General features: G+C 40.3%; 2 protein-coding genes across 2 annotated transcripts in view; one reads left to right on the top strand and one right to left on the bottom strand.

The window, feature by feature from the left end:
- Positions 1–6,742: 6,742 nt before the first annotated feature.
- On the bottom strand, positions 6,743–7,780 carry GPR65 (G protein-coupled receptor 65; the record flags this gene model as incomplete). The annotated part of the gene is made up of 1 exon (XM_082283008.1): positions 6,743–7,780. The coding sequence occupies one exon, from the start codon at positions 7,778–7,780 to the stop codon at positions 6,743–6,745; it is 1,038 nt and encodes a 345-aa protein (XP_082139134.1).
- Positions 7,781–16,177: 8,397 nt separating this feature from the next.
- GALC (galactosylceramidase) overlaps positions 16,178–24,567 on the top strand; it is a 32,656-nt gene continuing 24,266 nt past the window's right edge. The window contains exons 1-5 of the mRNA XM_082284119.1: positions 16,178–16,379; positions 17,265–17,333; positions 19,162–19,225; positions 21,258–21,371; positions 22,816–22,955. Coding sequence (XP_082140245.1) covers positions 16,212–16,379; positions 17,265–17,333; positions 19,162–19,225; positions 21,258–21,371; positions 22,816–22,955 — 555 coding nt within the window. The 5' untranslated portion in view covers positions 16,178–16,211. The remainder of the gene's footprint in view (positions 16,380–17,264; positions 17,334–19,161; positions 19,226–21,257; positions 21,372–22,815; positions 22,956–24,567) is intronic.

Here is a 24,567-nt window from a genome sequence, read left to right as displayed (position 1 = left end):
ATTAGTGCTTTTTACCTTCCTTCTTGTTTCAAAGTCCTTGAGTCTCCTGTGGTGAAAAGATAACTCAGAAGATGTATTAGCATAAGCCAGACTACTTGTTCAGACACAGGAGACCTGGTGCCTCAAATTAGGATACTCACCTCAGTCTCACCAGTTCATTTCATGTAAGGATGTCAGCCTAAGGATGTGAGTCTAAGGAATTCCTGATTTACAGGATCAACAGCATTTTCCTCACAGTGTTTCCTCACACATATAATCAAGTATGTGAAACAGAACACATGTATGGATCTCTCCTTTAGACTGTAGCTTTCTGGAATTAGTACTTGTTGGGACATCTGCTAAGGTACCAGCTCTCAGATGAAGGAAACTGAGGTGAAAATTTCTTCAATAGTTCAATATATCCCTGAGATATGACTAGGATTGAGATGCAAAAACCTCCATGCTAAAATGCTAGAAATTGGAAATAAGATTGTTCCTGGGTGTAGTTCTTCATGTGTGGTCAGAAAAACAGCCATTACTTTCTTCCCCTGTTGTTAAAAGGGAGGAAGATTTTTAAACAGAGAGAAATGACAGGCAAGGCCAAGATTCTACAAGAAATCAAAACAGAACTGCAGCTGGTATGAAATATAGCACAAATTTAGGGATATTAGGACCATCTCTTGCAAAAAGCTTGTGCAAGTCATTGTTTATGTTAAATGAACTTCAGTAAGTCATTTGAAAGGCAATGTGCCACAACAAAATGCTCTGAAGAATCATCATAGAATCATAGAATGGCTTGCCTGGAAGGGACCTCAAAGATCATCTAGTTCCAACCCCCCTGCCATGGGCAGGGACAGTTTCCACCAGACCAGGTTGCTCCAAGCCCATCCAACCTGGCCTTGAACACCTCCAGGGATGGGGCATCCACCACTTCTTTGGACAACCTGTGCCAGTGCCTCACCACCCTCATGGCAAAGAGTTTCTTCCCAATATCTAATCTAAACCTACTCTCTCTCTGTTTCAAGCCTTTCCCCCTCGTCCTATCTGTACATCTCTTGTAGAAAGTCCCTCTCCATTTTTCTCACAGGCTCCCTTCACGTACTGGAAGGCCACAATTAGGTTGGCCTTAAGCCTTTTCTTTGCCAGGCTGAACAGGCCTTGCTTCATAGGAGATCTTCTCCATCTTTCTAATCATCTTGAAGACCCTCCTCTGGACTCACTCCAACAGGTCCATGTCCTTCCTGTGCTGGGGACTCCAGAGATGGATGCAGCACTGCAGGTGGGGTCTCATCAGAGTAGACCAGAGGGGCAGGATCCCCTCCCTCACCCTGCTGCCCACACTGTTTTGGATGCAGGATAGGATTGGCCTTCTGGGCTGTAAATGCACACTGCAGGGTCACGTCCAGCCTCTCATCCACTGGCAACCCCATGAAGGTCATATGGGTTTGGACACTAGTACACTCTCTGGGTGTGCTTTTACCCAATCTGTCATCAACTCTGTTTTTCATCCAGCAACAGATCTTGACTTTACCAAGAAAATAAAAGAAAAGAAAAGAATATTTTATCCCCGTATTGAACCTGTAGCAGTTGCTATAGAAATAACATTTCTCAAAATGCTAAATTTATAGTAACAGCTACCTTCGCTCTGGAGACATCATCTATTATTTTTTCAATTTCTCTCACACCCTGTTAAAAGAAGCTCTGAGTCAGTGCTCCCATCACCAAAATATTAAAAGTTAATTTTGAAAACAGAACAAAAAAGGGATTGACCTATTTTCCCATGGTTTTTTGCACCTCCCACTGTTTAAGCATTTCCATGCCACATTAGTGATGATGTGCACTCTGATATTCAGTGAGAGATGCTATAGGACATACACTCTGCTGTACAGGGGCTGGATGCAGGCTGTAGGTGATACACTGCTGACAATGCCTCTGAGTTGGCAGATACGAGAATCTGACTCTGTCTTGTGCAGCATCTTTGTAATTCACCTGGATCAGACTTTTTGCATATCATTTGATGCAGTCTCTTCCTTAATGTTTTCTGTTTGGTTTTTGTTGTTGTTGTTGGGGTTTTTTCTTCTTTTTTATTGTTTGGGTTTGTTTCTCTTTTCTGAAGTCCCAGTCCAGAACATACTTTATGTCTTTCTAGGATATTAAAGGATTTAGGTGAAATAGCTTGGTTACCTTTAACTCATAGCCGAACAGCCAAAACGTCCCTGTGTCAGCTTAGGCTAGCAATTTGTTAGTAACACAGCCATTGTGGTGCAGCAATAAAGGAAAAACCTTTATGAAAAACACATGCACAATGTGTTTTGCTCTTTCCTCTTATCAGAGCTAGAGCATCACTTACCAGATGCTGCCTTGGATCAGCCCCATCAGGGACCCTGCAGGTACAGAGGAGTTGGTGGCCTTGGGCAGGGTCAAGCTGCCATCTAGCAGGGCTTGGGGACCAGCAGGAGCTGCTGTCTGAGGCAGAAGGAGAGCCCTGGCAACTGGCAGCAGTGGCCTTTGGGTGCAGCAGCTGCCCCTGCCTCCTCTGAACTCAGAGCCGTGCTTCGCTTTCCTTCCCTGCAGCCTTGTTCTGGGCAAGTTGATTTTATGTTGCTGTGGTTCTGCTAGTCCCAAGCACTCATACTCTCACTCATGTTCTCTCTCTCTCTGCTGTATGGAGGTGGGACCAAATGAATAGTTTGGTTTTTTTCCCACCTTAGAAAGTAGAGAACTAGACTTGATGATGACACTGATGAAACTGGTAGTTACTATGGGAATTGGCACATGACTAAACTATGGCCCACTGCTTCCTTCTCTACTGGCATTTAATCAAGAGTGGAGACTTGTCACTAGATTTATCAGAATGATTTCAGTGGCGTCATTCTGTGTGAATGGAAACAGGACATGGAATATATTAACTTAATAACTCAAATTCATACTTTGTCATTTTCAGTGGTTCTGCAGTTAGATGTGTTAAACACCAAAAAAAAACCCCAAAACCAAAAAAACTACAGGCTAAGAAGGTGTCTCTGTCAGCCTATAACCTTGTGAGTCAGGTCTGGCCACACTGACGTTAATAAAGTGAAGCTTTATCTGTATCTGTAGCTACATCAGAACAGAATAATGATCTGCAGGGATGCAGATTGTGGCTGATAGAGTAGATGATCTTAATGCTCTTTTCCAACCTTAATGATTCTAAGATTCTGAAAAGAAACAGATTAAATGATGTCTGGAATTCCACCAGCTGGGTCACCACAGTTCACTGAAAATCCCTCAACTTAGGAAGCTGGGCTATATATTTGCTGGACTTTTGGCAGACAGATTCTGTTTTAAGAGAACTATTGATAGACAAATTCACTCTTGCTGCTATTAAGCTGACAGCAGTATTCTTTGGCACTGACATTTCATACCCTGTGGATCCTAATTAAATTACCATCACAGCCCTTTTAATTATCCATATTCTTGTTATATTGATTTGAAGTGAGATAGGAACTATGGTGACTCACTGAGACCATATTCTAATGTCTGTAGGCATTGCCTGTGAGGAAAATGGAATTTGAATACATGCCATTCTACTTGCCATTAAATAGACATGTGAATGTCATAAACTCATTTGTGTAAGGAATGTCATTGCTTTGGGAAGAGTTCCTGTGGATTTGCATTGGAACAGTTGGCCAGACCTGCTCTTGTGCCTTGCTGAGATGCCATGGGACTGTGGCTTTTCAGTGACGATGCTGCCCAGGCTGCCTGGCTGTCACCCTCAGCTCCTCGCTCACTGCCCCTTGCAGAGCTGCCAGCTCTCACTACTCCCTGACACAGAGGTTAAATTTGACTCAGTTTTGTTGCTTACCTTCAGTTTTCATTATTCTTTAAATTAATTCTTAAATTCTTTAAATTAAAAGCTGAAATAGAATTAACTTTCCAACCTTTATGGTGTGTGAAAGATTTAAAAATGAACCACTGAGTTCTTTTTTCCATGAAGTTACAGTGAAGTTTGGTTCTGCTTTTATTTCAATGCTGCTGTGAAATTTCACATTCTATTGCAAAATGCATAGGTCAGCACTGGAAAAAATTCATGGTGAAGTAACTTGCACTGCTGCTTGCATAATTCTTCCTTCATAATATATAAGAAGGAACTACAGAAAAAAAAAACCAGAAACACAAAGCCACATGAAAACAAAATCCAGTAAATGAAAACAAAAAAGAGAAGGGAATGTAATTTTCTAGAGAGGACGGCAACAGCCAGAATAGTGACTACCCAGAGGATCACAGGATAATTGGGGTTTGAAGGGACCTCAGGAAATCTCAAGTCCAACCTTCTGCTAAAGGGATGGTCAGCTACAAGGCCAGATGTTGCTCAAGCGTTGTTGAGTTGGGTTTTAAAAACCGCTGAGAATGGAGCACACAGAACATCTTGGTGCAGCCGACTCCGCTGCTTGTCAGCTCTTCACAGCTCAGAACTTCTTCCGTTCGTCAGCCCTGACCCTTCTTGCTTCAAGTTATACACATGATTTCTTGTCCCTCCTTGTCCCGATTTCAGCTCAGGTAGAGTTAATTTCCTTTCAGTAGCTGTTACATTGCTGTGTTTTGAATTCAGAGTGAGAATGGTGTTGATAACACACTGATGTGTTTTGGTTTTGTTACGGCATGTTTATCCTAAGTAAAGGACTTTTTTCTTGTCTCATGCTCTGCCAGTGAGGATGTTTGCAAAAGAAACGGGAGGGGGCATATCTGGGACAGGTGACCTGAACTGGCCAATGTGATATTCCACACAATAGAATGTCATGCCCAGTGTATAATCTGGGGGAAGTTACCCAGAAGGGTGGCTGATCTGGGTTTAGGAAGTGGGCATTGGTCAGTGGGTGGTGAGCAAGTGTGTTGTGCGTCACATGGTTTTTTCCCTTATTATTATCATTATCATTATCATTATTATTATAATTTACCATTATTACTACATTTTAAATTTATTTTTGATTATAAACCTGTTCTTATTTCAACCTACAAGTTTTACTTTGATTCTCCTCTCCATTTCACCTGTCTGTGTGGGGACAGAAGGGGGTTGAGCAAGTGGCTGCATGGTGCTTAATTTCCAGCCAGGCTTAAACCACACCACTCCTGCTATGAGATCTTGTGAACAGCTTGGCTCCATCTTCTCAATACTCTCTTTGCAGGATTGCAAAGCTGCCATTAGGTTCCCCAAAGTCTTCTCTTCTCCAGGCTGAACAAGCCCAGCTTCCACAGCCTGGCAAGTTCCCATTTCAGAAAGTGAAATTAATGGAAAGTACAGACACACACAGCAACTCATGAAAACAGTTAAAATGTTCTTTGCAATGGAGAAATTTTTAATTTACACACAGAGGGATATTCTCATAAAAAATATCTTATTACTTGTGACCACTTTATGCACATCCTCCATACATAATGTCAGACCTAAAAGGGTGCTGAAAAGTGCTGGTAAAAATCTTTCCACAACACAAATTTGCTGGAGGGAGATTTTTTTTTTTGATGGAAAGAAAAATTCTTTCCCCATGCAATCAAAAAACCACCATAACCAAATATTTTTCCTGGGAATTGAGCAAAAGTAAAAAAGGTTGTGAGAGGAGAAAAAAGAGACTTTCCATGTTTTAACTCTTTTCAGAGGGCCAGGTGTCTGGATGGGACAGGGAACTAGGGAGCCAGGCAGCTGTTTCTGGGGCCTACATATGAACAGCTCCCTGGATTAACAGCTGCACTTCTGATCTGTGCTAACATCAACTCTTTCAAAATGTGGGTACTTTTGCTTCTATTCTTACTGTTTTTTGGTACATTCATGTTCAAACACCTGGTTTGTCAGTATTTCTGCCTGGCTTGTTGTTTAATTTTTTAAAACTGGCAGATTGAGAGCCCTGGAACCTCTAGCTGAGGCCTCCATGTGCAGTTAAGTAAATGGATGCAAACTTTGCTCTGTTGAGTCTGAAAATGGAACCACACTCCAGATTTCAGTCATATAAGCAACTCTAAAGGCTGGCTCTTTATGCTGTGGAGATGTGAAACCTCACCTTTCTATCCCTCTCTTCCACCCCTGCATGTATCATGAAAAGTTTCATCCAAGTTAAAACACTGGTGGCTAGAATTTTCTTCTCTATAGGCACTTGAAGTAATGAATCTTCAACTGTCTGAAACCCACTACTGGTACTGTAATGAAAATGCATGACATGCAGTTATACATTAGAACATACATTTTTCAAAGAAAACAAAAGCTTAAGGGCAGGTAAGTACCTGTACACAAAAAGTAAACAATTTTAAGAAGTGGCTGATCTCAGGTGTATGCTGAAGAAGAATTTGAGCCTTTAATGAAACACAGGAACCATCATAGCAGCATAAATTACACCACAAAATTATAGAGAAATTTACCACACTCCCTCTGTCTGCTCCTTTGCCAATCAGGACAAAGAGGACTTCAGCCTTCTTCCAGCTAAGTATATTGCAGCAGGCTGGCTAGCAAGCTGCAACAGGAGACAGTTCTGTGGGGGATCCTCAGTAATTCCGTCAGCATGTCACAGCCATCCTTCCTGACTATGTGTTTTGTTGTTGTCATTGATTTATATACCATACCTGATTGAAAGATATGTGTTGATGCTCCATTGATTACATTGACCCTATATGGCTCCAGCTACTGGTTTCACTTAGATTGGTATGTCTGACTTTTGGGGTATTTCCTAGGTACAGACTGGAGAAGAATTTTTCTTTCTTTTTCTTTTAGGTTCTCCAATTTTCCTTTGCATGTGCTCATTCAGGAATTTTTGACAGTCTGTGTTACACTGGAAGTTCTGTAGGTGATCAGTGCAGTGCTTTTTGTAGCAGAACTACATAGAGCATGTTCTTTCACTTGGTCTTCCTCACGTTTTCGCAGGCACAAGCAATACCTGAGCAAATTCACTATCTCTGTTCGTGCAGTTTCACTCACAAAGCAGTACAGAATGGGATCCGCAATGCAATTCAAACTTGCTAAGGCCTGTGTGATTCTGTAAACCTTATACATCAACAACAAAAGGTGTGGGTCAGACATGGAAGGTTCTTTGATGCTGCGAATAAGCAATACAACATGATAAGGAGTGAAGCAAACAATGAAACTAACGGTGATGTTCAGAATAAGTTTCCTCACTTTTTTCTTTTCTTCATCTACTGTGGCTTGGTTATACCTCACTACTTGGTAAATTCTGTGGTAGCAAAATATGATGATTATCAAAGGGACCAAATACCCTGAGCATATCCGGAATAAATTTATGTTTGCCTGCCACCTTTCCAGGGGGTAATTATCATAGCATAATGTATGATTAGTGAAATTGCAAGGATCATTGAATACTTCTTTGTTCACCAATATGACTGAATTAAAGATGCTTTCCAGAAGCCAAACAATTATGCTGACAATCAATGAAAATCTTCTTGTGCGCAAGTACTGGAACTTCAAGGGGTGAACTAATGCCAGGTACCTGTCAATAGAGATGCAAGCAAGGAATGCGGTGCTGGTGTAGAAATTCATATACATAAGGAAGGCAAAAATCTGACAAAGCAAGGCAGAGAGCCTCCAGTCATCTCCATGCCAGGCATAATCAATCCACAGAGGCAGAATCAAAGAGTACAAAAGGTCAGCCAGGGACAGGCTAAAGATGTAGACTGCTAACTCATTCTTTTTCCTCACCTGAATGCAAGATGCATAGAGGGATATGCAGTTGATGGGAATACTGATCATCATCACAATGCTGTACACAAAGGGAAACAAATATTTATCCAGGGTGTGATCATCATGGCACTCAGTGTTGTTGTCCATTGTCCCCCCCAGTAGTATCCTTGAGATAATTCCAGTCTGGGTGCAATAAAATCCCCTGTGTAGTCTGATCGGTTGTCATCTGTTAGTTCTTCAGGATGTGGTTGACAAGATTCCAGCCTTCTGTTACCAAAAAGGAAAAATGTCAGCTATAACATTTCTGTTTGTTTGTATGGGATTCTTGGTGTGTGTCTTTTTTTTTTTTTTTTTTCAGAAGAAAGAAACTGTGTTTGTAGGACATCAGAGGATGTAAACACTCCTGGAGTTAGGAATGCATAGGAAAAGGAACCCAAAATCTAACGTGGTCAAGGCCAGTTAGATGGAAGCTTTACAGCAGAAGCAGGATGAGTAGTTAAGACACTTCTTCTGGGGGGGGGGGGGTGTCCTGCAATCCTGGGTCTCTCTTGTGGGAAGTTAAAGGAGATCAGAAAGTGGACCACAAATAAAATAATAGATGTGCACTTTCTATTATTCTGGTTAGCATGGTTTTGGGAATATGAATATGGTAGATTTCTTATCACAAATAACCTCCTCCCCTCTAAGGCAATGGAGAGACAAGGATAGAAACACAGGGATTCAGGTACTGCTGGATGTTGGGATCTCCTCAGAAGAGGAAAATCTGTGTCTGGTATGTTTCACTGTTGCAAATCACTCTTGGCTTCTTTGCATCCTCACATATCCCTGCTTCTTCTCTCCTCCTTTGTATGTGATCCCACAAGAACTTGCCATCAACCGAGCTGTCCCAGCAACACTTACTGCATGTACCAGAAACCCTCACGTGAAACCTGGCAGTCTACTGGGTTCCTGCATGCACATGACAATCTGCTGGGTGTCCCTTTGAATGTATGAGGTGGAGACTCTGAGTAAAATTTTTCATTTACACTTCTTCCCTCTATAAATTGTGGCTGCGATGCATGAGCTTATAAAGTCATTAGCAATTAAACTTTTCTTAGTCACTTCCAGGACTGTGGTTATCAACAGCTTCAACATGAAAATATCAGTAAAATGGCAGCCCTGACTTAAGCAGTGAGACTGGAGGAGTTGCATGTGTGAGCCTTAGAAGCACATAGAAGAGCTGACCTTCCAGTAAGAAAGGGTGTACAACTGTAGTTGTGAGACAGATGGTACTCACTGACTGTATCACTGCTCTGACACTCAGCAGCTCCCTTCTCTAAAGACCCAATTGTTACGTTCAGGAAATACGAGAATGGAAAATACTGGTTGCAGTCCAGTTGTACTGCCAAATATACTAACTGCTTGAAAGACTTCTGTGATAACTTGTCTGTGCTTTGAGCCTGGACTGCCAGCAGAGCAGGTAAAGAGGCTGAAGAACACGTAGGCTGCATGATAGCACATCTATAACTGTCCCCACATGGGAAAGAACTTCAATGGAATGCAACTCCTGTGCAGAAACTTTTCCATGTGGTAAGAAAAATTTAGCCTTTTATGGGTTTTATGTGTTTCTGGGTTTATCAGAAAACCCAAACAGGTTTATTGCCTGTGCTGAGAGGTTATTATATGGATCTCTTATCCATAAAAAAGCCCCTTTCATGATTATTCATAAAAAAAAGGAACAATGACAAAACTAGCCAGAAAGCAAATACTCAGTTTTACCTGCCACTGCTTTATTTGATCAAGTTTCCTAACTTATCAGCTAGAGCTAAACTCATTCACAAGCTTGAAAGTAATGGAAAATTCTTGAGAAGGACTTGGTGATTTGGTCCATTGAGGAACTTCACCAACATGATGACTAATTTTAAAAAAATGCAGCATCTATATTTAACACAAACATAAGATGTCTGCATTTCAGCTTGTTTTCATAAAACCACACAGTAAATAGGGCATTGTAAGCTTACCAGTATAGATAAGTATCACAAAATAAATATCTAGCTCTAGAAATTAGATCCCAGGGTTTTGTGACCCACTTCTCACCAAAAAGAAATCAAATGTGTGCAGACAGACCAGATGAATCAAAGATAAAATGCCTACCTCTTCTTCTAATCACACTTTAGCATCTCTTTATGACAGGTCTCTTCCTGTCTACAAGCGAAATAGGCCCTTTCAGAAGCATGTATTAAATGCAGCAAGTGTATGAGGCAGTGTTTGCTAGTCTCATGATGGAGAAACTGGAATTCCTTCTCCCTCCCCTATAAACTCTTTCTCTTTTGTTCGTTAACTTGTATTACAGACTCACCATCCTTATAAACTCCCAGTTTCTCTCGTGTTACTCACAACAGCTTCTTTTGTATCTACTCACAGACCAACATGTCAATTTCCTCATGACACCTGTTTTTCTTCAGCTTTCTCATTTTAGCTCATTGTTTCTAAGAGTTTTGCGGTGTTGATCTCACTGATCATAAGGTAAACCACTTGTCCTTATATTGCTGTTGTCTGAATAAACCATGTCCTTTGGGGAAAGACTTTGCCCTTCTGCCGTCTGCCTTAAGGAACTAGTATCTGAAGGTATAATTGGCTAATGGCAAGCTGGGACACTAAACATGAAATTCAAAGACGTGAGCTGAGACCACATGAAATTTGTCACCTCAGAACATTTGTTCTGCCCTTCATATTCACAGGTCACTGTACCCCATTTCTTCTTAACCAGTATGTTCATTAGTTCCTATGAACACAGCCCTGGAGGCTGTGTAGCATTCATTCCCCAGGTAATCCATGTCCGAACTTTGATGACACATGGATGGTACTTACATGAGGACATGCTTTCAGTGATGGTAATAATGAGAAGTGTGTCTCTCTGGCATGTATTGATGACCTATACTAAAGTGTGTCAAAGAGCCAGCAAATGAAGCTTACCACAATGCAAGCTGCAGTTTCTTGCACAGAAATATAAAAGCAGAAAGCACTACTTTGCCCTGCTTACAACACATTTCACTCAGATTGCGCAGGGCCTTAATTCAGAGCAGGTAGTCCATATCACACCTTCTTGCTGAGTTGTTTTTCTGACAATTAGGACTTTGTAATGCAGGATGATTTTTCTTACCTGAATGCATGATCTGAAGCATTCCCAGGTTTTCTCTCCAATACTGAGCACACTTGCTGGTTTTGCCTAGGAGGATGGTATTGACTTACAGCTATCCTAAAAACAATATTTGATCATTTTCCCCAATGATTGTTATTTTTTTTAACTATCAAGGAATTTCAGTTTAATGATACAGTCTAATGGTTTGACTTTCATGGTCCAAACCTACTGTGACTAATTCCATATACTTGTGATTTATTTTATAGAATTGTTTTGGTATCAGATGTTTCAAATACAAAAATTAAAATTCTTAACATTAATTTTTTCTTTTAGACACATTATTCAATTATTATCATAGTTCTTGCCTCTGTCATTTTGCTACAGAAAACCCACTGTACAAGAATTCTGAAGAGTCAGTAAGATATAAAATTTAGAGAAATGAACTAGCAAATGTTATGCTTCAAGTAGTTTATGCAAACAAACCTGTAAAAGAACCTTGTGAGAGTTTTAGGGAAAAGTAGTCATTATATACTTTATTTGTATCAATGCATTTCTACAGCATCTTCTTCAGGTTCAAAGAGAGCTTCATGTGGTCTTTCCATCTATGACATTTTGAAATTCACGAAGTGTAAAGTTAAAACTTTCATAAGCATAAATAGAAAAGGATATTCCATACTCTTATCTGTAAACAACTTTGTAAGGGGAGAAAGGAACAATGCTGTGTGAGCTAGTGCAGTAGCTGCTGTACTGGTGGTACTGTATATCAATCGTAAGATGGAAAGACAGATGGTTTTCCTTTTTGTCTTCAAGGAATTTCAACAAAGTAGATTGCTTTGTGTTCTCAAAATAAGTTCCATTGCCAAGATGATTCCTTCGAGTACAAGGGACATTCCATAGCCAATTCGAGCAGATCTCAAAACTTAATTCTGAAAAACTTCACAGTTTAGGAGAGTTGAAATACACCTTTCAGAAACATGGCCTTTTTTGCTTAAAATTAACAGCATTTTTCCTCATGCAACATTAAAGTTTACCCACAGGTCTCCATAAGATTCTGTAGAGACTCAAAGAGGTCTAAAAGAGCTCAGCCTTTTTAACTTGGAGATATAATTTATGGACTGTTTCACTGAGCATAAACATTGAGTTAATATGAACAAATACAAAAAAACCTCCAACATGTTTTTTAGGATGTAGGCCATGCAGGCAAGTATTACTTTGCTATATCATTATGTGCATCATATTTTCCTCTATGCATACAGAAAAATGTACAAAATATTTTCATATACATGATACCTGGCATTCCAAGAAGCTACTTTTACCAGAGCTTATTTTTCTGCTAAGTTTTAAGCATTCTGCATATTCATATAAATAGCACTGGGTATCTTGTTAGTGTCTGAAAATACTGAAGAACACTAATAGAAAGAGTTACTGGAACCTTTGGGGAGGCCTGAGGCACTTTTTGCAGTGATGGGACAGCTCAGAATGTTGAAAATTCACCCCCAAATACAGTTCTTCTCCATCTTCCCCCCTTTCATAATCAACAGTATTTTGATTGTGGCAATGCCATTAGAGCAAACAATGAATCAAGCTTTCTTTGCTAATCCTAGGTATGTCTTTCCTAATTCGATCTTTTGATGTCTTTTGCCTTAGTCTCACGTTTTGGTTGTGTTGGGACTGAAATAATCCTTCTCCCAAAGCAATCTTTTCCAGCCCCTTTTGTGTCCCTTCTTTCTATTGTCTGATGTCAGCATCCCATTAGGGACAGCTAGGTTGAAACCTGTCCCAGAATGTAGCTGTGTCCCTGGCTCCTTGGATCCTGAGCACTTACCTTGGCAGCCACGTGTCCCCGTGCAGCGGTTCCTGTTATGCCATTGGCAGTGTAACCCGTGTCTGCTTCTAAGAAAAGCGTCTGCTTCTACTTGATCAGATAAAGAAACAGGAAGCTGCTCTTAGATAAACAGGCAGCAGTTCACACATCTCTTGGTTTTGCTTCCTTTTTTTTTTTTCTTCTTTCCCCAATTCCTTGTTAATCTAAGCTTGACCATGAGAAAAAAAATAATATAATTACAAAGATAATGAAAAAAGGATGGAAGCAACCTCGGTAGGTATAGGAATACTTTTGGAGACTTTATAGAAGTTTAATTTAAAATATTGCCTAATTATATGAGCGTAGTATATTTACACCCCTTATCTAGGAGACATTACATTCTGCAGAGAAACCACCCAGAGAAATAAAATGCTGTTTTATTTGTGTTTAGCTGTATAAGTTCAAAATATGTATGTTTTTTGTTGACTGAAGGACCTCACTTGCTTTTCCCTACAAGTTTATCACAGAATCAAAAAGAATCCACCTAAGTAGAGCACAAAAATGTATGACTTTAGTAGTTTGTAGAAAAACAATTAAGTATTTTCAGAATTTATGAGAAGTTTGTGAATAGTTCTAGTTAACAAAGGATAACAGTATGTTATGCACTGTGACAGGTTACATATTAATGTATTTTTATATAAACTGAATCTGAGGTTGGATGCTGTTTTCATAGGAGTGATTCTTTTAACAGACAATTCTTTCAATTAGACAGGTGAGCACAGTTCTCCTCTCTCCCCGTGATCAAAATAATTTATTGCGTGTATTTTCTCCTAAATTGTTTGAAACAATGTAATTCTGCTTTAAGAAAGTGGGTACAATTTCACTTGAAACGCCCATTTGTTGGGTAACACCAAAACTGTCCAGTTTGACGATTCAGATGCTGAGGAGAAATGAAACAAAAAAAATTCAAAAGTTCTAAAATAGGGTCATACTGACTTTCTTGAGAATACCAGGCAGCTCTGTAATATTTAACCACTGGATGCACAGATTTGGTTCCTTTTTTTTCAGTCAGAGCGTGACTTTTTCATCCACAGTTTTTTACTGATCTGACTGTTACATGAAGCCTAAATTATCAACTACTTGTGGCCATTCTCAAACTGTTGTAAGAGCCCCTTCCAGTTTGGTAAATGGAAGACCACTTGCTTACACAAATCTCTGAAATAAATTTCAGTCACACTCTCATTTTTATTGAGACAAAATTCATTAGACAAAGACTTGTTTCATCACTTTCCACATGCCTATTCCTAACAAGAATACCAAATAAGAACAGTGTCACGTTTGCTGGTTCTGCTGCTATTTTGTTGAGCATTCCTATAATTTGCTGAAGAAAAAATGGTTATCATTATTAGAAATAGAGAAACATAATTGAAACATTTCTACAGTTCTTTGCTGTGACAATACAAGGACTGAAGATCAAAGGAAGCCAAGAGAGGAGACAATGCCTTTCATGCATTCTCGAAGAAAAGCTGTATGTAAAAATAAATGGTTAACTGTGTCCACATGCAACAATTTAATTTCTCATGTAAGCAGCACAATTTTCCACAGGTTTTTTGAGATCTGGACATACACCGTATCTCAGATCAGTCATCTTGGAACAGGTGTTCTTAGTGTTTGCTGTGATTAATCAACTATCAATAAAAAATTAAAAAAAAAAAGACCTCAAATAGAAAAGTATTAACAGTGGAAAACAGTCTTATCTAGAAAAGAAGCAGAGTAAGTCCTTAGTAAGTTTATTGGCTAAATTCGGGCATACAAAGGGGCCATGAATAAAAGTGTAAAGAAAAAAAGGTTCAACACAAGGTCAAGATTCTTATTGCAGAATAAAAGTTCACAGAGTCACAGTAAAATATCCTTTTCCTTCCACCAAACCAGATTGTGAGAATGTTTTTCTGTACCAACTGAAAAGGGTGGGCACTCAGCACATCACAGGATTGCAAATATGGGTTTTGAAAACTGACAATTTTAGGATCTTATCAGTGCATAAGAGACTGAATTTCACAGCTGAAGCCTTTTACATGGAATAAATTGATACATTAATCAATGAAACTATAAAAATGAATCAATTAATAATTCATGATTGTTTTGCAAACCTTCCAGGTGTGCAAAGCCGTACAGTCTGCTGGAATGAATGTGAAATAGGACCAGGAGCATAATTCTACCTCTGGCACTGACTCACTGTAGCCCTGAGGAAGTCACTCTGTCCTTCTGCATGTCATAATGGTATCATATAGCTCATTTGGGTGTGAGCAGGTTCATTAGTTAATGCTTGATATTGCTGTAAAGTGCAAAATGTTTTGTGAGTGCTTGGTATTGCTATTTAAAAAGAAATAAACAGGAAACGTCAGTCAGGTAATGTCATCACTGAGACATTAGATCAATGACAAGAGTGCCAGAGGCTCGAATAACAGCATTCTTTATGTTTAGAAATGTGCAAAACCTGAGCTTTTTCACAGCTCTTACTCGACGCAGGACATCAGCCACTGCATCGCCTCATGCTTCATTCCACCTTTAGGCACATGAAGCATCTCCTCTATGAAATACTGAGGTCAATAGAAAAGACAGTTCCCCATTATGAATTTTTATAGGATTATCAAGCTGATCGCCGATCTCCAGGTTACTTTTCCTCCGAGCCGAATGCTTCCATGAGGCGGAGTCTGAGGGAATACCCCGGCAAACCTCACGGAAATTTCTGGCGTGCGGCTCAGCTGCTCACATTTTGATGGGGCTGCCCACAGCGTACCCCTGAAGGCGTAAACAGGCTCGTTCCGCCAATCATAACTTAAACCCCACTTTCAGCATCCCTCTCTGGTGACCTGCTGACGCAGCTGCGGATCTAACTGGGGACCACTGGGATTCCCCGGGAAGGGCGCAGGGCTGCCAGCAACCTCTGCGGGGCAGGGCTTCTGCGGGGCCCGGGGCCGCTCCCAGCCTCTGCCCCTGCGGCGATCAAAGGTCCTTCTCAAGGTGCTCTGGAATGTGCTCCTTCAAAGCGCCGCCTTGTGCCGACTCGTCAGGGGATTTGGAGGCAGCCCGAGAGCGGCGCAAACCCAGGACACTGGCTGCGAGGTGCAGGGAGGGCCTGGGAATGACGCACTAGGAAACGCCGTTCCTCGCCCGGGACAAGTATCAGAGGCCCCAAAAAGGAGAGGCAGAGGCCCCGAAAAAGAGGGTCAGCTTGACTCAGCCCCTCCGCGCGGCTGCTCACGCTACACTGAACGCCATTCCTGTCGCGCTCCCACACAAACCCCTCCTCGCCTCACAGCCATGCAGCTTTCCCAGACCCAGGCTGGCCCCGCCATAGCTTCGGTCGCTGCTCAGTGCCCAACTCCGGCATGGCGGCACAGGCCGCAGCGGCCTGCCTTGCCCTTTCTCAAAATGGCAACTGCTGCCTTCAGCCGGGCGGGGCTGCCCGTAAAGGCTGAGAGCCTTCCGCACCCCTCCTTTCCCTTGAGCAAGATGGCGGCGCCGGGCGCCACCGCCCCGCCCCGGGGCGGGCAGGCGGCGCGCTCACGTGCCGCGCGTTGCCGGGCAGTGCGGAGGCGCGGCAGGGTCAGGACGGCCGCAGGACACGGCGGGAGCGGAGCTGGAGCGGGATGGGCTGCGCGGCTCTGCTCTGGGGCACGATCTTGCTTGGCTGTAGCTGCGGCCCGGGGCCCCCCAGGGTCGGTGCCGCTCCTCTCTTGGCGGCCACCTACGTGCTGGACGATGCCGACGGGCTGGGCAGGGAGTTCGACGGGATCGGGGCTGTCAGCGGCGGCGGGGTGAGCGGCTCCTCCAGCGCTGCGATGCTGGTATCCTCCTCGGCGCGGCAAGGGACGCCTGGGCTGGGCATCCCGTCAGTGGGAGCCTGTGGTGGCTTCGGCCGAGCCTGGGCCGGGGGTGTCGCGGAGCGGAGCCCTGAGGACTGACGGGGAGTGGGGACACCCACACGATGTGAGCGGGGCTCGGCGGGCGAGGCCTGGAGGCGCTGAGGGGAGCGGTGCGGCCAGTGGTTCGGCTGCGGGGGTGATGGAGCCGGGCTCCGCTTTGAGCCAGCCCTCCGGCCGCCTGTGCAGTGGCTTTTCGGGGTGCCATGTCCTGGGTGCCGGTGGAGGAGAGCTAAGCCAGGGTGGGTTTTTATGTAGAGGGTCTTAATAGTCCCTGCGTTTTGAAATGCTGGACGAGCCACAGCCGCTCGTTGTCTTTCCTGTGGTCCAGGCAGCAGAGCCGTGAGATTCCCGGAGCTTTTAACCACTCTTCGACCTGCTGAGATGCTTGCTTTGGCCTCCTGCCTCTGTGCCTGCGAGCTCCCCTTGCTTTTGGTGTATGGTGAGCCAAAGCAGGGAGAGTTGAATGAGAAATAGTGCTGGGTCGGAGCTGCCTTTTGCTTGTCCTAAGGCCGTGTGATCTCTTTCTCTGTTCTCTGGACTCTGTTTGCAGTAAATTCCAGGTAACTGGAGTACAAGGCAGTTGCAACCTGTGAAACCAGAAATGCACATCTGAAGGATTAGAAACGAGTTTATGCAGAGGCTTAGCAGAGTTCCAGGTGCTATAATTATTTTTGTGAAAATTATTAGCTCTGTGAGAGGCCTAGCCTGAAAAGCTGGGATGTAGTAAAATCTTTGAAAGTTGTGTTTTCATATTGTCATGTTTTCTTTCCATTTTAGGCCACATCTAGACTCCTGGTGAACTACCAAGAACCTTATCGCTCCCAGATTTTAGATTACCTGTTCAAGGTAAGGTTGGTTTCACTGCTACAATAATGTTTAATTTCATGCAGAATTTCTTAGTGTGTAATGTTGGAACTCCTGTAGTATATTCAGTGCTACTTGAAAGTAGACAAAAATCTCATCTTCTAAAGCATCTACTTTAATATTGATTGTTATCAGAACCTTAAATTTTAGGTGTTGTTTTTGACAACCAGGATTTTGTTCAGGGCTGTCCCTTCATATTGTTAAGAAAATTCCTTTCATGTTGTCACAATATGTTTTGAAAATATGTTTTTGAAAATGTGTTTAACCATGTATTTGATCATTCATGTGGGCTAAATGAGAAGTTGTTTCTGTGGCTAAAGTGGAGGGTTTAGCTGTTCATAGTGATTGAAGTAAGGGGGTCTAACATAGCATAAAAATGTGCAGACTGCACGTTTGTAACAGCATATCTATTCCAAACTAGTTTCAAGTACAACTGCAGTGACTCTAGAAGGTGTAGGAATGTCATTGGTTTGTAAGCTGTGTTAGTTAGCAAGTGTAACCCGTGGAGTTACCCAACTTAATGTATGGTAAGATTATTGCACTGGACATTAATAGCTTGTTTTGCTTTTGGCACTGTAAATTACTCTGCTGGAAGAGGATGTCATGTCACTTTCAAGTAATGTAATCCAGATGGCTGGAGGGGAATAATTTACCATGCAGTTTAAAGAATTAATTTTCAAGGTAGAATAAGGCATAATATGTGCCTGGGGAATCAAACCTGATGGTTTTTTTTGAGACTACAGCTGTGTGTTACTAATATGAGTGTTCTGAATAGGCATGTGGTAAAAGAAAATCTAGCTGAGAGATCATGATTTTCAAACAATTTTTGATGTGTTCTTTTACTAAAACCTCTTAAACTGTCATATCTGGGAGTGGTATACCTTGCCTCATTCTCCTTATCTTTTAGTGTCAGTCAACTTTCATGATGGGAATGGGAGAACAAATGTGTTAGAAGTTTAAAAAATGTCAAAAAGAGAAATGGTAAATTGGACATACTTACTTTGCTGTTAAAAGCAAACAAAAATCCCAAACTTGTAAGCCAAAAGACATGTCATCTATGCAGCATTTTTTAAAAATCAAATTGTATTCTTATGTCTTAAAACATTCTTTTAGATACCAATATTATGCTTGGGTAATTCCATGGAGGAGGGCAACTTATTAGTGGTCATTAAAATAATGATTAATTGTAACTTCTGGCTTGAGTAACTCTTAAGCCACTAATGGCTGGAAGAAGTAGAATCGCCTGTATGAACTTGAATTTTATATTTGGCTCCACCAGTCATATGCCAGGGGAGGGGGATAGTGGACTAGACAATTGTTTTCCAGTGTGGTGGGTTCTTGCCTATCTGCCTGTAGTTAACAGATTATTTACGACCTCTTTCACATGAACAGGGTAACGCTTTACAACAAATAATAAATTATTTACAAAAATACCAACTTAAATAATTTGATTTTAAAAGAAAACAAATTGACTTCTAATAACATTAAAATACTGCTGTGTTCCTCATATATTCTGTGTTCTACTTTAATAGTGCTTTAGTATTTTTTGAGCATAACCTATTTAAAATCTGCACTGTTGTGGAGAAGGGTTGTTAATGGTGCAAGAGTCAATGAAACTGTTTAAAGATCAGTGTGCTATTTATCCTGCTGGATTTTCTTGAAAATGTATATAATCTCTCATTACATCTGTATGGGTGTTTAAAAAAGTAAGAATATTGCATTTTCAGCATGCTCTGAATTGTACACTTACCTCATTCTTCTTATTAACAGCAGGACTCTGTCTGTTTTTCTGTCTCTTTTTTTCCCCTAGCCAAATTTTGGTGCTTCTTTACATATTCTCAAGGTAGAGATTGGAGGTGATGCACAGTCAACAGGTATGGATTTTGCATGAACAACATTTAATTTCTTGTTTCAGTGATGCTGTGAGTAACACGTGCTGCACAGGGAGCTGAGGCATGGAGACAGTTGTACCGAAGTTGCAAAAAAGCATAATGGCTGCTAACTTGTACAAGAGAGATTTACACCAACATTCTGGAAGCAGCTCTCATATCATATGGTTAATAGGTTGCATTCTAGAGCAAATGAGTTCTTTTTTTTCCCCCTGTCGAAGGTTTCTGAGTTGCAGAGCATTTCCCCCAACACCAGTTTTGCAATACTAGGTAGTTTATTTCTTAAAAGCACGAAATGCGAGAACATCTGATCATAAGCAGTTACATTTCTTTGGTTTAATTAGCTGCAACATTTCACTGGAGTGCCATTGGCTGGCAGTAGGCAGTATTTTTTTTCTTCCTGGGAAGAGTTGCAAATGAAAATGTCTTGATGTAATTTGCCTAGCCTACCTACTACTACATTTACATACAGGAGCAACTATTTAGTAACTGTTTGTGACCAAAAGCTGAGAAGCAGAGACTACAGGTAGTATGGTAGGTTTTTTTGTTTGGTTGGTTGTTTTTTTTTTTTTTTTTTTTTTTTTGTATTATTCTCAGATCTGGCTACGTCAGGAATAGACTTAAAACCAGTCACAGTTAATAAATAAAAAGCATAGAATCTGGTGTTTTGGCCTTATACATGTATATATGTGTATATGTTTGTATGTATATATGTTTGTGTATATATGCTTGTATGTATATATATATTTGTATATATGCATTTTTATCTCGTAATATCTGTGTTTTTTATCATTAGATATTGTTTTTCATTCTTGGGTTTACTTCACAAAAGTTAACCTGCTGAAAAGTGTTATACTGGGTTTAAGAGCTTGGTAATGAATTGCTGGTTGGGGGGGAATGGAGTCTTTAGGCATGCACAGACCTCCTCCTCAGACACTCTTACTGCTGGCTAAAGGGAATGTCACATACTTGTGTGATGGCTTCCCAGGTTTTGAAAGGAGAACAATAAGGTGCATGTATCTCAATGCACTAGACTGCAGCTCTTCTTCTGGACTCAGTGGTGTGATCAGGAATTAATCTGAAATGTAATGTGAAGCCTACATATGGAATCCTATTGTTCCATGTCCCTGACAAATTTACATATAGGCGTGTGTTAGTAAGGTAGAAAAATCAATCCTATTTTCTGTGATGAAATATGCTGTTTCAGCAGGCTTCATTTAAAACAAAGTCTCGTTAGAAGAGGTCTCTGCATATAATTTAACGTAAGTTGCATAATTGTTGAGGTCATGTACGCAAGTTATTACTTGACTTTTGTGTGTAATGACTTCCCATGCAACACTGATTCTTTTGCACCTTTTTAGTTTGTTTACCTTTGCCTGAGGAGATTCAATACATAGCATTCAGTTCCAAAACCTTTTCTTGCAGTCACAGAACACCGTGAAAGTTATAAAGTAGATATTTTACTGTAAAAAAAACAAACCAACCCAACCTCTTTCCTGTAATTGAAAAAAATCGTGGTGGTTCCTTTCTTTTCTCTCCCTGGACTTGCCTTGCACAAAAGAAACAAACTATAACCTTCTTTTGTTTGTTTTGTGGTTTAGAGATAACTTGCTTGTGTAATTATTTTTTTTCCTCTTAATCTTAATGCTGTAACTTTCCTAGTGGTTGTTAAGATCAAGAGATGAGACAATAGTGAATATAGATTTAGTGTTATCATTATTAGGGATAAAAAATGCCTAATAGTTAACCACATCTGATGTTAAAAGCAGGCAAAGACCCTTCAAAATAAAAATATGAAAGTCATGCTAAATTAATATGCTAAGAACGAAGGGTGGCAAATCTTGCATTTACCTCTCACTATTCCTTTTGCTTTGAAATACATACCAAAGAACTTGTGAACCATGTTGGAGATACGTGCTTACATACTATGGCAATGAACAATACAGCAAACCTTATGGTGTGTAACAGCTTATGACACACAAGATAATTATGAGCTACCTGTCTCTTTCCTTCCTAGATGGTACTGAACCCTCCCATATGCACTATGAAAATGATGAGAACTACTTCCGGGGCTATGAATGGTGGCTGATGAAAGAAGCTAAAAAGAGGAACCCCAAAATTAAACTGATTGGTAAAGTGCTTTAAAGCTTTTAGATTTAAATGCCTTTTTATTTCCCTGAGTTTTTATTTCCTATCTGACCCTTAATTAACATTTAATGGGGAGCTGTTTTGATGTTGCAGTAGACAAAGTAGAATCTCCAATATTTGTTAAGCTTGTCTTGATGCTTACCATTTTTTATCTTGTTACACTAGCACAACATCCTGATGTTGTGCTACTGTAACAAGAAGCATAGGATAAAAAATCTCTAATAATTTGCTTATATTAAGTAACTGTAGTGCTTTTAGTGTATCGCAGCAATGAACGAGTGATTTATCGTGAGAGATGAATTTCTGAATAATTGAGTAAAAAAATCAGGAGGGATAAAGTTACTGCAAACATAAATATGTAAATCTTATACACAGTTCTTTTGATTATATGTTCTTATTACAAACCAGTCACCCATCCCTTCTCCACTATAGTGGTTCATGTCTTCTGATTTGTCCTACATGTGTAGTTGAGTTGTAAGAGGAGTTTCCTGTCTTCCTGTTTGGATCGTGAGTTGTGTGTGTGCTGTGGCAAAAAGAATGTGGAACCCTAGGTTGTATTTTTGTATTTTGGAAATACAAAATGTATTTCATATGAAACAAGGTAAGAAATCTGTTGGTTAAAAGGTGTCTAATTCCCCCATCTTCCAGGGGGCTTTACCATATCCAGCCACAAAGCAAGGCTTGGTGCAGGATTTGCCAGTCAGATTCTGTTAAGCCTATTATTTATGACTAATTACGATTATTAATAATATCTCTCTTCCCTCAGATCAAGATCTCAACAAAGAAGGAGGGTTTACTTTTAAATTAGCCTATGGTATCTTATACAAGATGGCTGGAAACTTAGCAGCATCTGGTTAGATTAATTTTTCTCATTTACTACAGAGAAGTGTGACAGCTGAGACTTGGAAATGCTTTTTCATGATCCTAGTCTTCCTTCTTCTGTTATAATCAGATCATCGTGTCTTCTGAAATTCATATTCAGGCGATAAACAATTTTTTATGTTCTGTATTTATATTGTATATATGACCCTTTGTCTTCAGCTTTGTAAATTTTTATCCTAAAATCTTTGGATTTTTAAACCTATTAGAGCTAATACCATAAAATTTACAGATTGTATGTAGTCAGTTTTTCTCTAGTAATGAATGCTTCCTAGCTCATAAAAAAAAAAAAGCAGATATTAATTGCTTGATCATAATTTGTATTAGAGCATACGCTGCAGTTAGATAAATTATGTTTCATTGTCTTCACCGGAACCAAGCAAGTTTGAAGTGCATAGCTGCTCCTTCATTTTAGGTAGAGCAAATTACAGCTTGCTAAATTTCAGAATTTTCAGAAAGGCTGAAAATCACTTCAGCAGTCCAGAACTTATTGAATAATGTAGGCCAGCCACTTAACTTATTCATTTGTTTTTCTTCTCTCTTTCCAGGATTACCTTGGGCATTTCCAGGATGGATAGGGAAGGGTGAAAACTGGCCCTATGACTATCCAGATATCACTGCTTACTATATTGTTTCTTGGATATTAGGAGCAAAACAGTATCATGATTTGGACATTGATTATATTGGGGTCAGTAAAGCAAAATCTCCTGTATATTTTAAGTATATTTTATCTCTCTTCACTCCTAAGATCTTGGTCTTGCCTCTGTTTGTTGGTGACTGGAGGAAGAAGAGGAGGGTGTCAAGACAAATTTATATTTTTTTGTAATTGCAGTTTTGGCTGGTGCTGTTGCCAGGGGAAAGGCAGTAGTTGTGTTACTTTAGAGTCTTCCTGAAATCATGGCTGTTAAAGCAGAACCAGTGTCAAATGGTTTCTACCTTCCCAATTCTAGGAAAAAGTTACCAAAAATTTGAGAGTTCTAAAATACTTTCCTTGTTTGTTCTGCTTGTGTTTCAGCAGTTACCAGATAACAAAAAGCATCAGTTAACACAGTTTGTGAAAGTCAGCTAACATGACTAAGCATAAAATATGGTTATTATTTTGCAGAGGAGTAATCCTCTTCAACTTCTTCCGTTTTTTCCTGCATTATTTATAGTAGATAAAGGTGCATGTTTTATAGTACAACTACTGTATTGTGCTATTGTGCAATATATGAAAGTAGTGAATGAATGTCTGTGATAAAATGTCATAATTGGAGATGAGAGAGAGAAGCAGACAATCTGAAAAAAACCTTCAAGTTAATTATTTGATCAATAAAGTGTGTCTAGGATTCCTCTAAAATCAATCCTATACTTACTAGACACTTATTTTGAACTCTTGAGTGTTTTGATACGAGAAGTTTAACTGCAGAAAAGCTGAAAATCACTTCAGCAGTCCAGAACAAAGCTTCTAAAACTGTGGTTCCCATCCCTCAGAAGTCTGACCTTTCTTCTGTAATGTGGGAAGGTGTATCTCACCTGTATCTCCTCTGGAATGCATCCTGCTTGATGTTGCTGACTTACTTCATTTGGGTCAGTCTTGCACTGTGGGTAACATAGTGATACTTCAGCAATTCAGTTGTGGGGACAGGGAGAACAATTGCTGTTACATTTTTCTCTGCCCTATGCCCTTGGAGTAGAAGGTAAATTCTGCACTTCATGTGTTTGAGTAATGTTCACTTCTGTGTTGTTACTTCACAGTGATTGGCCTTCTAAATACTCTCCTAAGAAAAGGGAATTTCTGCTTCTCCAGGCAGTGTGGTGATATTGCATATTGTGTGATTTCTTTGTGGGTATAATGTGAAATACAGGAAATCAGTGAGAGGTTTGTGAAGGCTCAGAAACTGTCAAAACAATGTTAATGGTGTTACAATTGTACATGGCTAGCCTTTACCACTCTTTTTGCTGTAAGTACATGTTCTGTATCACTATTTGCTTTATGATAGATGCGCTTTTCAGTAAGTAATGTTTAGATTGGCTAATTTCTGAAGTGACATGTTAACATTTATAGAAAAATGTAGAAATATCGAAATCAATTGTACTTACCCCATCTGCAGGAAAGTGTCTGCTTGTACATCATTGGGTAATCTATACCTTTAGAGGTGAGTCACAGTGTTCATATTGTGGTTAGAAAAAAAAGAAAGAAACAAGGTTTCTTGCCTATGTGTTTTATGGGCCAGGGGGTTTGGTAGAAAGGAAGACCAGCGTTCCTGCTTTTGAATTTTTAGCTCCTTCCATGAAAGATGGAGATTTACAAATTAGCA

The sequence above is a fragment of the Coloeus monedula genome (assembly GCF_965178545.1).
Source record: "Coloeus monedula genome assembly, chromosome: 6".
Classification (NCBI taxonomy): Eukaryota; Metazoa; Chordata; class Aves; order Passeriformes; family Corvidae; genus Coloeus; species Coloeus monedula.
Note: the sequence above shows the minus strand (reverse complement) of the source record. Positions and strands in the feature narration are given on the sequence as shown.